The sequence below is a fragment of the Notothenia coriiceps genome, unplaced genomic scaffold (assembly GCF_000735185.1).
Source record: "Notothenia coriiceps isolate Sejong01 unplaced genomic scaffold, NC01 NC01_scaffold00037246, whole genome shotgun sequence".
NCBI lineage: Eukaryota > Metazoa > Chordata > Actinopteri > Perciformes > Nototheniidae > Notothenia > Notothenia coriiceps.
In genome coordinates this window covers 8,683,053-8,700,171 of record NW_011369947.1, presented here as the reverse complement: position 1 = coordinate 8,700,171, position 17,119 = coordinate 8,683,053, and the positions used below count along the sequence as shown (strand labels likewise).

At 41.1% G+C, this 17,119-nt stretch overlaps 1 protein-coding gene and 1 pseudogene across 1 annotated transcript in view; both read right to left on the bottom strand.

Moving 5' to 3' along the window:
• The window catches only part of LOC104965713 (carbohydrate sulfotransferase 12-like), a 21,226-nt pseudogene extending 7,693 nt beyond the window's left edge, over positions 1 to 13,533 (bottom strand).
• Positions 13,390 to 17,119, bottom strand: part of LOC104966368 (caspase recruitment domain-containing protein 11-like) — a 10,868-nt gene continuing 7,138 nt past the window's right edge. Inside the window, exon 10 of the mRNA XM_010795555.1 lies at positions 13,390 to 13,536. Coding sequence (XP_010793857.1) covers positions 13,390 to 13,536 — 147 coding nt within the window. The remainder of the gene's footprint in view (positions 13,537 to 17,119) is intronic.

Below are 17,119 nucleotides of genomic sequence, written 5' to 3'. Positions count from 1 at the left end.
CTCCCTGGTCGTCACTAGCTGTCACTGCTCCTGGTGCACTGCACTACTTGCCCGGATTCTGACGATTTTCGCCGGACCGAATTTATTCACGGCAGAAATCCAACAGGGAACTTGTCCAACCTCCCTCCCCTCGGCTAGAAGTCCCTGTGCAACCATTCACGCAAGGTCTCAGATCCCGCCCGGCGGGTTTGCCGGGCCAGGGGGGACCAGAACATCAGCCCAGGACCCGTGAACGGTCTAGAACGTTTTCGGTATAGAAGTTTCGTATAAGATTAAGATTGGGTGTGGTGATAGAAATGAATTTGGGACGGTCCCATCAACACAACAGATTTGTCGAAGACGGTGAACGTTCCAGGGAGGACGCCGATCCTTAAACCATCCTTTCGTTGTTTTTTTTAATCTATTTACTTAGAACGTTTCGTGTGTTCCCCATCAGGTCCCATACAAGCTTTGTGTACTACCAAACTGTATGAAATGTTTCGTCTGAAAACGTACTCCCCTAACAGAGTTAAGTATCTGACATATATACCAGAGTTATGGGGGGGAACTGACCACAAAAGAGTTTGACGGTTATCAATTTTTTTTTTTTTTTTTTTTTTCTTTTTTTTTTTTTTTACATAAGTATAAGATTTTTGTTCTTTTTGAAGTTGCTATAATATTGTTTTTTATACAAATAGTTTTTTATACAATTAGTTATCGGATCAATTCCACACTGTCACATACATTGTCGACAAATTGTCGTTGTTGGACCAACGCAAAGAGAAAGACTTACTGTCGATCACTGGTCCTCTTGCACTTGGTTTCATGTTTGTATATTGTTTTTAAGTTTTTATTCTATTTTCCTGTCATGTTATGCTTTGTTATTATTATACCTTAGTGCCATATTGGCCTAATTGTTTTGACTGCTATATTTTGTACAGCACTCTGTGCATTCGTGCTGGGAGGGGTGCTTTAGAAATAAACTTTTACTTACTTACTTACTTATTAGTTCGTTAAGTTTACGAAGATACGAAACAAATAAGTCAATGTTCTGGTTTCACACAGGACTGAAACAGCTGTTTTCTGGGTAATTTTGGGCCGACCCTTCCAACATGACCTCCTCCCTACATTTGATTTCTTGCCTTTTGTACCATTTAACCCTGACTCACGATTATTTGGGTTATTGTAGTGCGTTATGTTTTTCGTTGGAAGTATGGATGTTCTATATCCAAAATGCAACCTCTTGAGAGTTTTAGTTTTGGGAAGAGAAACTTAAAGGGTATATCATTGATCATCGAGAGCACTTCACACCCGGTCTTAAGTTGGCATTCCTTGTACATTGAAGGATTTAGGATTGTTGGAGTTAAACTTCACATCCTCAAATAGACCTAGAGTTGTTCCATGTTGCTGTTAGGGTGAGATGTGTCTCTCGCTGTCCTGGGTACACGTGATACAGAAGCAATATTTTCCATTTGAAACACTGTCTATTGGCTCACACAGAAGAACAACCTTTCATCATTTTCCGTAAATGTAAGTGGTAAGTAAGTAAGCAATTTTAAAAAACACTACATGATTTAACATGGATTTGAATATCAACTTTTAGCCACAAAGTTTTCAATTTGACTGCTTGACCTTTGCACAAGGCTGTTTCAGATATCCTCCATCCAGACCCATGTACTCCCAGCAGGATGTGATGCACTAATTATATTTACAAGTGCGAGGCCCAGACTCCACAATTTCACCAACATGATAAACACACCTGCCGGCCGATGGCAGGACAGCCTCACAGTGTTTGTCAGTTGATGTTAAATCAATAAACTGAAGGATCCTGATACAGAGCACAAACTGCAGGAGTGTTACTCATTCTGGCCCGCAAAATGTTCCGCTCTGCTGAATCATATCTCATCTCAATGGTATTCAGAGCTGTTTCTCCAGTGGACACGATCTCACGGTGATGGCTAGAAAATACTTCATGTGGTCAGGTGACGTTGAATTTCCATACTTTATCATGTAGTATTATTAAAAATAATAATAATAAACTAATTATTGCATACTTGATGTTTGTTTTTACTTCTTTCTCTTAAATACTGTACAGAGGACTGCTATCATTAAGCCAGAAATGCTTAACTACATTTTTAAAAGCATGAATAAGTACTAACTTTTGTTATTATTTTATTAAAATTGTATATTGTAGTGCCGGTAAGAAGGAGTCGGAGGCGGAGTATTTAAGATGGAATTCCACTCTTTATTTTCCATCAAGCCATAGAGATATCAAACATGTGCTCAGTGATGAGAGTCAAGTTAGAGTGCCTTGCTAGCTCTAGCTTGGAAACCTAAATACCCGGTGTTACACTAAACAAGGTCCGTGTAGGAACTGTAACCCAAAAGTGAATTATGGTTAACTAGAGTCACCACAATATGGAATTAGTGAAATTTCATTTTGTGAATCGACAAGCTTTATTTAAATCAATTGGCTCCCGATTATTGCCTTTTAAGATAACTATTTAATTGGTATAAGAGTGATATGTTGTAATATATTGAACATGTTCTGTTCCATATTCCATAGGGAGGCGTGTGGCGCTAGTTGGCGCAGGACCGTCTGTCAAACTCCAATCTATCACCCAATCATGATACTCGCTGTCCATTGTGAGATTGGACTTAAACCAATAACGACGCGAGTTCACAATGGACGGAGCCAATCACGTCACGGCATCACAATGGACAGAGCCACTCACTGCACGGCTTNAGACGAGGTTAATACTATTCGTCTCCGACCCAAACAGCCGAAGTGGTGATTCATCATGAATTACACGGTCGGTCTATAGTTACACAGAGATTCCCTCTTTCACGAAACAACCTTGACGTTCCAGGTTCATTGTTTACTTTGGGTTAGACTTGGTGACACAAGACGCACACTAAGATAGGGCGTTCTCTTTTCAGTACAATGATTTCCAAGGAGTGGTTTGCAAAACCAGAGACATTTACTTAACAAAAAGATAAGTTGGAGGTTGGTACAAAAATAAAAACGGTATATTCTTATAGTAACTGTGAATCTGTGTAATGTGTTGTTTTAAGTTTAAGTCCCAATTTTTGTTCAGTTCCTATTCTGTATTAACTTTGTGAGTAATTCTCAGTTCCTCTTTTATTATTACTTTTACTTTGCTTTGTAGCCTATCAAACTAGTGTTGTCTGAACGAAAATATAAGGAACGCACCAGTCAACATAAAAATCTCTTTCACAGACAAATATATAAATTATAAAAACCTCTCTTGAAACCTACAATCCTGAAACTTCTGGATAGACATTTACGTGGTTGCGTGGATGTCATTTCTCTTCGAGGTTTTTCGGGATTGTCCCGGTGGAAAGTACTAATTTAGGGGACGTCTACCTTGAATCGATAATCGAGTTCAGACCGCTAGTAAGTAGAGAAGAGGAAAAGCTCTAAGTTACACTACAAACAACGTAGTGCCGGAACCACCTTTTAGACACTTATGACTTATATACTTCTTATCATATAAAGTACGTAAACTTATCGTTAAGCAATACGCAAAAACTTCCCACTTCGAATCTTCCAATGTGGTCAAGTCAGAAGCCAAGCACTTGGGGAAACACGCAGAGTTAGCGGCGGGGTCGTATGGCGCTTTGTGGTAAAAGACGGGTTGCGTTTAAGATGGTCCGACGAAGCGGTGTCAGTACGACGCAGGCGATGCGGGTTGGTCAGGCTGCGGAGGGCCGGGAGGCGCCTGCCTCCGCAAACCGACCCTAGGTCGCCCGCAGGAAGGGGTTTGAAGCCGACGCGTCATGGAGGTACCTGGGCGTCTGCCTCCTTCCTCTAGCGGGAAGTTGCTCGTGACCCTCCGTCCACATTGGCGGAGACGGTTGGCGCACGGTCTAGGTCACCTACTGAAGCCAAGCCCGCGGTAGACCCTGCCCGCCTCCTGCTCTGCGGCTGCCGTAGACGACGCGGTCTGACTTCCACCTTGTTGCAACACCTCCAAGGGGTCGGTAGGGCTGTTCGCTTGAAGTGCCGGCGTGGAAACTCCGTGACCAATGTGGACGGGGACTTGGGGTGTTTCTGAGTTTGACATGCTTTGGGGCTGAAAGTCTGAGGAAATCCTATGCTTTTTGGTGAGGTAGAGTTACCTCACTGTGTGTGTGTCTGTGCCGAAAAAAATTACCCACGACAAATAGGAGACAGCATGAGGTTGATGGTCTGTGTGGACAGGGGAACCAAGACGCCGAAACACAGGAGGTCAGACAACATATTCTGGAAGTGACTTACATGTGTATCGCAGGACGCTTTCGAATCTTCTTTTTCTCTATAACGTAATAAAACTCGCGTGTATACATGGTAAAAAAACGGCCTACGGACCAAAGGTCTGCTATAACCACCTCGCCCACTACTAACAATTACTTCCATGCATCGGTAAGTTTTAATGTCAACAATCTACGGCGATACAACAGTTATAGTCTCAGTAAATTCATACAGGTACTGCTTCACACTCATACTATCGAGTCTTTACAATCTTATGTATGGTTACTGTAACCCAGGGTTGAAGACATCATTGTAAAACGATCCGCGGCGCTAATAGGGACGTCGAAGTGGGTTATGAAGTCGCGTTTTACATGATACAATTGTGTATAACCGGAAAATTGTTTTCAAATCAAGAAGGACGTTACAACTATATACCTGATGCAGGTTTAACGTTAAAACTACTTAACACGTGGGATCATGTGTACTATTGTTTGTGAGTCGACGAGATTCCTTCGTGTAATTACTACACCCTCTTCTCCAATTGATCAGGTAACCCCAACAAAGAAAGAAAAAATTTAAGTATTTCCCTATTGTCCTTCGGTGTGTTAATCATCTGTGTCTATACCTAACACTTTTGTCCTACACACAAAAATGTACAACATGTAAGTCACATCCTGGATATTGAGTTGTTGCCAACTACAAGTACGGTCGTGGACATTAAACACTAATATATGGCGATCGTTGCCACACACAGTGGGTCTCGGTTTGACATACAGCCACGCCGTCGTGATTTGGGTCTACGTCCGCTGTCCCCTTTACAAACGTCAGATCAATTTTGTTCCACAATAGATCTAATGTCAACCATTCACAATCAACGTGATCAACAGTAGACAGTAAAGTAATGTGAAACCACGTACGAAACACTACCCGAACTTTCCCTAATTACACACAAAAATTTTTACTATTTTTTGGTTACCTGATAGTGTACTTTTGGACCTCTCTTATACGGATTGTTGAGTTTGTGTCGTACTATCCTGCCCTAGCTCTGTGTCGCGAAAATACGTCATAGACAACAACTATTTCCTTGGAACTTGACGTCTTGTCGATTCCGTGACGTGTTGAACGAAGAGAAAATCCCCGAGACCAAGTGTGGATCAACGAAATTGAGCATACATTGAATTACTCCGCCCGAAGCACCACCACCACGGACTGCACAATCCGAGGAATCGAGTTACTCGATTGAAACGACTGACGCGATGGAGTGAGTATCGGGGCTAAAACAATTGGGACAAATCGGTGCAATCGCCGAACGAACCGACTGATTAAGTATATTCAACAGTCTAAACCCTTTCCCGAGTAAATCGATAAACTTATCTGTTGGATAATATAATTATAGATCTAATTGATAAAAGTCGAACAAAATAAATACGTGAATAAGCATGCTTACGTCGGATGAATCGATGACAGAATAAACGAATTGAGTTGGTGTAACAAGATTCGGACTATGTAGATCCGCAATCGTAATCGTAGTTTTCACTTGGCAATCGTAAACAATATTAAAGTTAGTTAGGTGTCTACGAACAGAACTTTGTTAATTGACCAAAATGACTTCGTTCCCCCCGATATATGATGATACGGACAGCATAATCTGAATCATTTTCTCGATCGTTTGTTGAGCGATTGTTATGTTATTTCCCCAATGTAATCTCAAACGATCTCGAGTCTCTGTTTAATCTCCGATTCCGCCGCCTACGTCACTCAGCATCGGGTTGTTGTTGTTAGTAAGCAAATTAACAATCGATACGGAAAAATATTTTCTCCGTTGCGTCCCGCGTGACACACCAAAACTTGCGACGGTTTCGTGAGAGCGAGACTGGTCTGGGAATCCCTCCTACGAGTATACACATGGAATTCGTTGTGGATGACGAAGAAGTCTGGACCAATGTTCATATTACCAACTTCGCCTCTTCCCGTAAGCTATTGATAGTTATCTTTGTAAAGTGTGTTGAGGAATCGTCCGAACCAAAATACATAAGAATGGCGTCAAAGTCGGTACCGCAATAGAATATTCGGTGTCCGTCGGGAGGTGCCAATTACACAGAGTCGACAAGAATGAAACTCCCGGGTGTGTTTGACCTCAAAGATTGTAACGAAAATTTTAGTAGGATCCCGACGTACTTGTGTCGCACTCGGAGACACATAAATTCCTTTTGTAAAAGGTTTCCCTTATAAAAAAACAAAATTAACGAACAACACAAACGGGGTACTGATAATCGTAAGATACCTGGAAACACAAAATTGCCGTTTTGACGGTCAATGACTGAATGTAGCCCGATTGGGACCTCTGCACGTCGAAACAAGAGGGGGGGTGCAGAAGGAGGTTTATACTTGAAAAATTTTGACATACATAACACCCGGTCGTAAAAGTAGGTGACCCGCGGTCATAACGACATCGTTCCCCTGTTCCCTCGTGTAGATGTACCGCTGTGTTCGTTCGTCACAAAAAAGTCACAACGACGGTATTTTAGTTAGGTCCCTCAGCCCAACACGAAACAATCTACTTCGGTCATAGATCTCAGTTCAGTTAATTTATCACTAGGGCCGCTACCTAGCCAGGACGTACGAAAATATAGTGCTTGTCCACGCCTTCCTAATTTCTATCGACGGAAACCAACGGTTTTTCAAGATGTGGTCCGGTTTCTTTTTTTCTTCAATAAAATAAAAACAAAAAAAAAAACATTTCCTGAAACAATGAAACTTGTGCCTAATGTCCACTCTAGACATGCTTCGGTGTTCCATCATACCTTACAGTCCGAGACAAACACGAGGTTTTTATTCTATCCTTTTTTGTCGTCGTCTCGGGGTTGCTATTTCGATTGGCGATCCAACATACACACTATGAGAGAGAGATGTCACACGAACAAAGAGGAACACAACGAAAACACAGCACATTGTGCGTCGTCCTAATGAAAAAACACACCGAAACATGCGACATAAACTATGTAAGACTGGTACATGTACAAGTGTGTGTGAACTGAGTCACAACAGATGACGGAAAACGAAGTGAACAAACATCCATGACACACCCATAAAAAATGAGGAGTTGACAGAGTTCAAGTATCACAAAAGCCCATTTGAACCTTAATATTCGTATTTACCGACGCGGAAACAGCGGTTTGTAGACAGTAGTAACTAACAAAAGGTACATGCAGATTCCACTTGTGGTGTCTAATAGATAAAGTTGTGGTGAGGGGTTGAGGTGGTCCACAAACCCTAACAGTCTAAAGAAAACAAGGAAAGAACACAAAAAAAAACAATGACCAGCCATTACAAGTCTTTTCAAGCGAGAACCGAATAAAGAAATTTTTTCACGTTTGTGGCACTTTAACTATTGGACACATTCCCTATCTTTCCTAAAATAAATACCGACTTATTTTGGATACATTCGACGAAGACACTTTCCCCTTAAGTCAAAATAATTCTAATGTCAAAAATTTTTCCACCCATACAAAAAACGGGCCCTCGCTGGCCTGCGCAAGTTGTGCGAAAGACAGAAACTTTGACGAATTTCCGGTTTGGAGCAGGGATGTAATGGTCGGGACTAACAGTCAAGAAGTCGTATTTTACGTTAGTGTGCGAGGTTTTGAGTTTCAGATAAAAACACTTATAGCAAAAACATTGAAGTATAGTGTATGAAATGTTCAGAAACATTAGTCACAAGGAGGAGAGGTGAGATACCCTTTTTAGTTTCGTAAGTCAAAGGACAGGCCACAGTAGACAAGGATAACATTCTCTTTATTTCCTACACCCCGTACTACCCTTTACATAACGCGACGAGAACAAAGTGATAGGTAAGATTGGAGTCACTTGATTTGTTAAGTGCACTCCTTTTACGTGTTTGGAGGAAATTATAAATTATTATAACAGAGTTGTGATGTTTCAGTCTTATTAGGGAAGTACTTTCAGGAACACCTTTTACCCCCTCCCATTATAGAAGAACAGTCCTGTTGTCCTTTACGTTTGACGAGGTCAAGTGCGGTCTTTTTACACTTGTCCTTTACCACCTCGTTAGAAGACCAACAAATAGCGGATTTGTTATTGGGCACGGTTGAATTGATGTTGTTGCAGATATCGTCATTTACACCCTTTTCCTCTGTGTTTGCTAGTAGTCTTTCACACTTTCTTGCATATTTGATCGGGGATGATTTCTTTCGTGTCTAATAGAAAGACCTTGTTGGAAGACACTGGTAGGAGGTTCCCCAAGGACACGAGGAGGTAGTTGTATAGAAGATAAATATCTGGAAAAACCTTCTGTCAGGTCTGTCTGGTTCGGGATTCTCCAAGTTGAAATACGGAGTGTCAAGGGTGGGTGGACCAAGGTGTCCATAAACGAACCACCCGTTTTCCATCACAAAATAGGTACAGGTATACAAAGACCCTATTAAATTATATGGAATTAAATCCCGACTTGACTAATCCAATACTAATCCCTAAGGTGAGCTGATAGTCTTTATGAAGACTGGAACTACATTTAAGTCGTGCTGGTTGTTCTTGAACTCAATCGATGATTCGCACGTCTTGTTAAGATGTCATTGTTACAAACTTACAGATAGAAACCGAAATTCCATAAATTATACAGCATTTTGTCGTTCATTGAAAGTTTATTGTCACTTTGTGCCTTAGACAAAACGACAAATAAAAGTTGCAAAAATGGCATGTCACCCCACAATTTGAAGGGAAGATGAAGTACAACATGTCATGTAATGTAACTTATGCCCCGGCCACACGAGGACGATAACGGTCGTATCTGCTACAGTTCTCTATCAGATAGACGGTTCGGCCACACGAGGCCGACAGGGAAACGCAGATAACGATAACGGGTCCCAAGGTGGGTAGGTCTGCGGACGAAACGCTCTGGGGGGGCAAACGGCTCCGTGTCTACGCCCTGTAACGATCATTTCCTGATAACGATGACGCAATAGCCCCAGTGTTTCGAGCCAGGTCGCGGTATCTCGCAGGACAGTGCACCCAGCAGGAGCTTCCAGCTAGATTTGATACACGCAGCTCTGCATGATAACCTGCAGCTCCGCCCGCTGTGATGGAGCGATGAGCGGAACAAAACACACACTTCAAGTTAGATCATCACCCTTAGCTATTTCAATTACCTCTCAAACTACCTAAACTAGTTGTAAATATGTTTATTTTTACTGTCGGGTCACTCATTACTGGATCAGCGAGCTGCATGAGACCACGGATACTGACGGGCTGTGAGGAGAGGGGGAGGAAAAGAGAGGCTCCGTCCTCCGTGTATTATTCTTATATTATTATATAGAGTCGTTATTCATTCGTTTTAAAGCTCAATAAATAACAAAGAACAAATTTGACCGGCACTTTTCTAATTTTGTCCGGAAGATTTAAACTTTAACAGAAATGTTGACCAGCAATAAACAGAAGGGCAAATGATTCCCTAACAATTAATATATTTGAACTTTTTAAAATTTATTTTTATACTTTTACAACTCTTTTGAAATTACGTAAAAATAAAAAACGCTACTCTAAAAATAAAACTGATCACCCAGAATGAATGAAAGCTGGCAGGTGCGACAACATGATATCAGGTGTATTATTTGTACAGACCTTCATGAGGTGCTTAGCGAACTTGCCGTAGCGTTTCCAGAACTTGTTGAAGGTGAAGTGCATGCTGCTGTTGTGCACCAGGTCTTTCGGGACGGAGAGCGGGTCTCTCTGAGGAACGCCGTCCCGCAGCAGACTCTCACTCAGGACGATCATGATGCGCTTCCAGTTACTGCACGCCACCTGAGAGAGGAACGGGGAACATCTGATGTAAATACTCAGTTAGTAGAGGGACAGGGGAGTGGGCGGAAAGTGGGAAGAAATAGGTGGTATTATATCAGCTTTTCGGTAACCCTAACCCTAACTGGCAACCGTGTCCGGAAAGTGTTTTAGGTCGTGTAAAGATTTAAGAAATTCCAGTTAAAGATTCCCTATATTTATTATAAAAAAAGGTAAACTAAATTATTTAAATCAAAAGAAAGTCCCATCAATAGACTTGTGCATAACGCAAACAAATAAATGAATATACATTCCCTCAGCTTTAGGCTTACATATATTCTCATATAAAATAGAAATGAATAAAAACGGAATAAACAAGGAAACACTGATATTTGCAAATAAAAAAATAAACAGTAAATATACAAATATTAACAATAGAAAGATAGAGTATCGATAGAGAACAAAATACAAATAAATGAGAAAACACCATAATAGCCTACTACCTACTAAATACAGTACAAACCTAAGAAATATCAATTATGTGTGCAAAGTGTAGTTGTAGTTTCAAATATACTTTTTGTGTGTTGTATAAATTAAATGTTAGCAAAGCACACAGGCATTTGCGCACCTTGGGAACGTAGCAGTAGATGATGCCGTGCCGGTCGTCCACGATGAGGTGATCCAGCTCCTTGTTGGGAATGTCGTCAAAGGAGCGGTTTTTGCCAGGAAACACAACGCTGTCGTTAGCGCACATCTCCTGAAGTAATCTCCGCCGCTGCTCCTGGTGGTGGTGAGGCACAGAAAGGTTTTATTATTAGTGGTGAGTATTCATTCCTCCTGCAGCAGCTTTTTTTCATGGCCATAATTTGGACTGGAGCTGGAATTAATGATGGCTCTGTTGATATTTAAGTATGCCAGTGAGCGAGCTGCAGGCTGACTTACCTGCATACTTAAATACTATTTATGAATACTGAAATATTATCTCTTAATTATTGTACATCACTGGAATATGAATCTGATTTTAAACCTTCCCTGCAGTGTGAACAATTCAAATGCATCCAATAAACCCAGCCAACTTTAATAATTAAACATCTACTACTACGGTACTGTTGGAGCTATTCATTGTTTTGTATTTATTTAATCAATTTAATATTACATTTTTACTTGACAACATGTATTTTGCATATAGTAATTTTATAATTATTCAGTTTCCTTATTTTAGTTAACTGTATTAGTTTTTTTTTTAAAACATTGCCCGCCTCCGCCCCTCACTCTCCTTCCCGGCTGCTGAAACCCTCATCCACGCATTCATCACTTCAAGACTGGACTACTGCAGCAGCATCCTGTATGGTTTCTTCATCCAAAATTCTAAATTACAATATATCCAGAACTGCGCTGCCCGCCTCCTCCTCACCCACACCCGCTCCAGAGACCACATCACCCCCGTCCTTCAAAACCTGCACTGGCTCCCTGTCCGTCAACGAATACACTTCAACATCCTTCTGCTAACACACAAAGTTCTCAATAACCAGGCAATTTATATACTTATTGAAAACAAGCTACAAAATGTAATACCTTGGAAAATACCGTTTAATACTTTTTAATAGCCTTCATTTTCGCTAAATAGATTGATCAACTTTTAATACTTTTTAAGGCCCCGCGGACACCCTGCAGAGGACACTTTGACATGTTGACTGAAGCTGGTGGGAGGGGGAGGGATCGAACTGCTGACCCCCTTATTTGCAGACAGTGAGTGCACCAAACCTCCGAGGTACAGCTACCCCGTTTAATGATCCATGAATCCAGTCACACCTGAAAGGCCAAGACTCTCGAATCATTCAAAAAAATCTCTCAAAACTCACTTTTTCCACTTTAGCTTTCAATCTCTAATCAACAACAACAACAACAACCACACTTTACTTGCACTTGGATTAGGAGTACTGTTTATGTTTTTTTTGTTTTCTTTGAACGGTTTCTGTTTCTGATTGTATGTAAAGCGTATTTGAGCACCAGGAAAAGCGCTATTAAAAATGATATGCATTATTATTATTATTATTATTATTATAAATCAAAGTCAACTTTATTGTCAATCTTTCCGTTTGTGTGTACAGACAGATCAAAATACCATTTCCCACAATCCCGAATACAAAAATATATACAAATATGTATAAAATACGTATATCCTACAGTATATATACACAACCAACAGACACATTTAAACATATGCACACAAAAAAGCAATATATACAAAATAACAGTCACTTCAATATCTTTGGGATATATAATGATAAATTCAGATATCCACCTGTCTCTCTCGGAGCTCGGCTGCCACCGGACTCAGGTGGATCTTCCACTCCCTCCGTGGAATGTACCGCTCCTCGGCCTTCTCTGATTGGTTACCAGAGTCGGCGGGGGCGGGATCAGTGGGTTCTCCGGTACCCGGCTCCAGGAACTGGTTGACGAAGGCGTCGATGTCGGACAGGAAAGATGGCGTCCGCGAGGTGTGAGGCTGCTGGCGGGGGGGAGGGGGCGGGGGGATCCTGGGGCCATGCGGGGACACGGTGGTGCAGGTACAGGTGAGAGGCCCCCACATCGTCCCAGTAAATGATGATGAGGAGGATCATGAAAACCGAGCCCAGGACCACGAAGATGCGGAACATCCTGGAAGTTCCCATGGCGACTGTTGAATATATATTGATGTTTTCAAATATATACATGTAACAGTTGTAATAAATATGCAGTGGTGTTTAGTGTTAAATATTTCTTTATAAATAATTTAGTATAATCAAACAAATTCTGTGTTTTGTATTAAATAATTCTGTGTTCTTTATTAATTAATTGTTCAATACCTAGGTCTCGAATCAGTGGGCGGAACCTCCAGAATGTATTTACTGTATTTAGGAGACTATTTTTGTGAGGACTTCCCCTTCATATTGTGTCCCTCACGTTTCCTCTTCCCTTTTTGTAAATGTCCCACGTGAGAGGAGTCAGTGTGAGGGATAATTAATTTAATGCTGATTTGTTGTAAATTGTCAGTGAATAAATGGAGATCGCCTCGACTGTATGCTGGCTCTGGTCTCATCCATGAACAACACAAACACAACGCAGTCACCGCTTACACACACACATAAAACGGTCAGTCTAGGTGGCATATACAGTGTACAATCAAATGAATAGGCATGTGACGTGGGCTACTACACTTTATAATCTCCCATGGCGACTGTTAATGGCTACAGGATAACCATAGCAACTGGTAAGACTTCACAGGGGGAGCCTCTCTACAGCATGGCGGCGGCGGATTGGAGTAAGTTACCTGGGTCTTTTATTCATGCGGTCACCGGGGGCAACAGATTGTTACAGGGTCACCATAGCAACAGAGTCCAGTAGCTCTCTCTCACCATGGCAATAGATATAAAGATGGAGTCTGTGGCTGGTTTGTTATCATCATGCTGCTGCTGCACTGCAGGAAACTGGACATCCATGGGTCGACTCTCACCTCTGCTCCATGCCTGCAGGAAGACAGAAGGGAGTTATTTATTCCATCTCTATTTAAAGATAACATACAATGCTCATTTTCAGGTTCATATTAGTCTGTAGTGTCTCTACTGTGACATGTCTCCATGCTTTAATGTTCAAAAAGCTCTTTATTTTTCTCATACTGCCTGTCTTTTCACCCTCTGTCTGAAACCAGAGCCCAGTCTACTCTGATTGGTTAGCTAGCCTGCTCTGTTGTGATTGGTCAACTGCTTAGAGATGTCCCGCCCCTTAGCCTATCACGTACAATGTGTTAGAGCGCTAGCCAATAGAAGTGCAAGTGTAACATTGGGATGCCACTGTGTTACTGAAGTGATTTTAGCCCATTTACATGCACAAAAACCTATACAACACACTACTAACTCAGAGTCCTCCTAGAATAATGTGTTCTGCAATCCAAGCAAAGATTTTGACATTTGGCATCAATTAATCCGTAAAACTTAGTGAGTACATTTTTTTTTTAAACAGACAGCTTCAGTTTCAGTAATTACCGAGTGCAAATCAATAATGTTTCGGAGAGCAGACAAAACAAAATAGTAGAAAGCAGGATTTCTAAAGCATGCAGATTATCATGCAAAAACAACAACAAAGGAAAGGCTGATATCAGAGAGTTGCTCTTGCTCTCTGTTAATAAAAACATCTTGAAAACTGGAGCAATACGTGGGCAGGTCTGAAATTGTATTGGCTTTGAATATTTTTACTGAACCTCCTTCACCTCTCTGAGTCGACTCTACTCCCACTCTCAGCAGTAAAATCACAAGTGCTTGTCAAAAGTTTGCATGCCAGGGGGCTCTGCATACCACAAGGTAATAACTGCTGCACTGCACAAGTATCCCGCTGTATCCAGGCTTCCTATGGATTACTGTACAGCATCGGCACACTAAAATACTCGAGCTGAGGTAATAAAGGCCCCACTTTATACACCTAAAGATACGCTCTGCATGTACGAAAACACACTGAAGCTTACTGTGCTCATGCATTGCTGGAAAATGCCTTATTTGTTTATCGAGCTGCAGATAAATGGCCAGTTCTACCTGTGGCTTATCTCAAACCCCAATCCATGTTTCCTAATTCCCACTTCATCTCCAGTTTTCTCCTTTCTGTGCAGTGTGAAAGTCACAGGGCGTCGCTTTTCCATTCCGACACTTTTTCTAAATTCGGAGCCTCCGTGCAACAGTCCTCATATTATTTCCTCTTTCCTGGAGCTGAGAGGAGACCATTGACATGGAAAATCATCATACCCCTCTCCAGAGGCAGCAGACTACGCTCCTCTTCCTCTCTGCACACCAATGAGCTCGATGCTGTGACATAACGAACATTCAATCAGGCGTTTTAACGGGTAGAAATGTTCTGTACGTTGAAAGTTAAGTACTCATTAAAAGCAGGGAAAGAAACTACTCTAGTTTTGTACAATTGAGATTAACTAGTACTTTAATTGAGAAGTTTCACTGCATACTAGTTTGTGCATGAACTTACAATTCAGGGGAAACACTGCATCATCTTTACCTTAAATCAATGTTATTTTGAGATTTACTTTCAAAAATCATTATTTTTAAAATAGCAATAAAAATGCCTGTTGCAAGTTGATGCATTCAGATGCCTTTTTTCCAGCCAACAGACCAAAATTCACGGTTCGGTATGTACCTCGGTTTGGGGGTCACAGTTCGGTACAACAAGAAAAAGCAAAAAAAAGTCCCAAATGCATAATTCCAGGTCTGTTTTTTATTAAATTTTGAACAGTATTGCAAGTTTCAGTTCAAAAATAAGGAACTCTAACATTTTGAATAATTAACTTTATTACACAGTTAAAAACAAACCACAAACAGTACCACACACACTCAGAAGGCCATATTATCTATAATGGCTGAAGTCAAACAAAAAGGTTCAATAAGCTGTAAAACTCAAAAGAATGTCTTGAAAATATTACAAAATAATAAATAAGAAAGTGTTTCAATCACAATCAATACAAGCTGGGTTCCTCTACTACAGTGGTTCTCAAACTTTTTTCAATAATGTACCCCCTTTGAAAAAAATCTCAGCCAAGTACCCCCTGATCAGCATCAGGGACAAAAAGCCTATATAAAGAGGTACAGTACAGCCTTGCACCATCAGTATCTGATTTATTAAAACAACAACCTTGTAACTGAGGAACAATAACAAATTAGTGAAAAACATGGGCTTGTGCTTCACTGAGGGCTTTGTCATTCTGACAGGGAGGCAAACTGCAGTTATTACACTTCGTGTTTTGAAATATGTACAACTTGACATTTAGCTTGAGCTGGCTTTAATACTTTCTTTATGGTATTCAAATTGGGCTCAAGTAGAACCTTTACCCATGTATTTTGCTAGTTCTGAAAGAATAATCAACATTGTACATTAAACCATATACTGGTTTGTTTAACACCTTAATGTTTACCACATCATTCCATATTATGTTTTTTGATGTCTTCGGTATTAATCTCCAATGTAAAAAATAATCTAAATAAATAACAACCTTCGAATGAAAAGGTGTGTCCAAACTTTTGACTGGTACTGTATGTGATCAAAGGTTTTCAAATGCTCCAGCTACTGTAGCACACACTGTGTGTGTGTGTGTGTGTGTGTGTGTGTGTGTGTTGTACATTCCTGCTTTTTTCACTTCTTGCACCATAATTCTTTCTCAATGTTCTTCCAATGAAACTGTCCCTCTGTCATGGGGTGTGGACTCATTTGGCTTTGGTGATTGTTTTGGCATGAATTCAGTATCATTTTCCTTGAAATATGACTCCTCCCAGGTAATGATTGCACAATGACCCACAGCATCTCTGTTCTTAAGTCTGACTATTGCTATAAGGGCGTCAGCGTAGCCGTTGAAACAAGTCAGTATGCCAAAAGATTCTGTGTTATTATTTGTCTCTCTGGCTCTCATGCTCATGCTTCTGAAAAACAGAGGGGATAACTGTTGAACTGCTCCGTCTTTTGCCGGGCTGTTGGATGCAAATCTTGGTCGATGCGCTTCTCAATAAGATTAGTCATGTTTGGCTGGTGCTGTTCCATTGCATACCCACGCTGGTCGAAAACGCCTGGTGTGTGTCACATTTATGCAGCCCGCCCGTTGGATATGCCCACCCCGCTAGGTGCGTGCCGGCTAAAAACACCGCCGCAAAAAAAGGATGGCTTCTATGTAATCCCCGCCACCCTCAAGATTTGATGGGTATAGTTGTAGGACTAGTTGCGCAATAAAGCTTAGGAGGCGAATTCGATGTATGTGACGCGTTTAGTTGTAGAGAGTAGCAAGGGTCATATCGTTCGGCAACCAGGCCTGGTTCTTAGAGAAACGCACGTCCTCCAAAATAAAATGTTTCTATTGATCGCCAACCTCAAGCACCTTGAGTGTACACATAAAACAATACATTTAAAGCACAGTAGCAACATGGAGGTATACCAGACAGGAGTACAATGTAAGATAAAAAACGGTATATTATCAATAAAAAAATGAAACTGAAAAATAAGGTACGGGTGGGGATGTGACGAATGAATGGCAAATCCAGGCAGTCGAAAGTCGCCGAAAGCCATCGA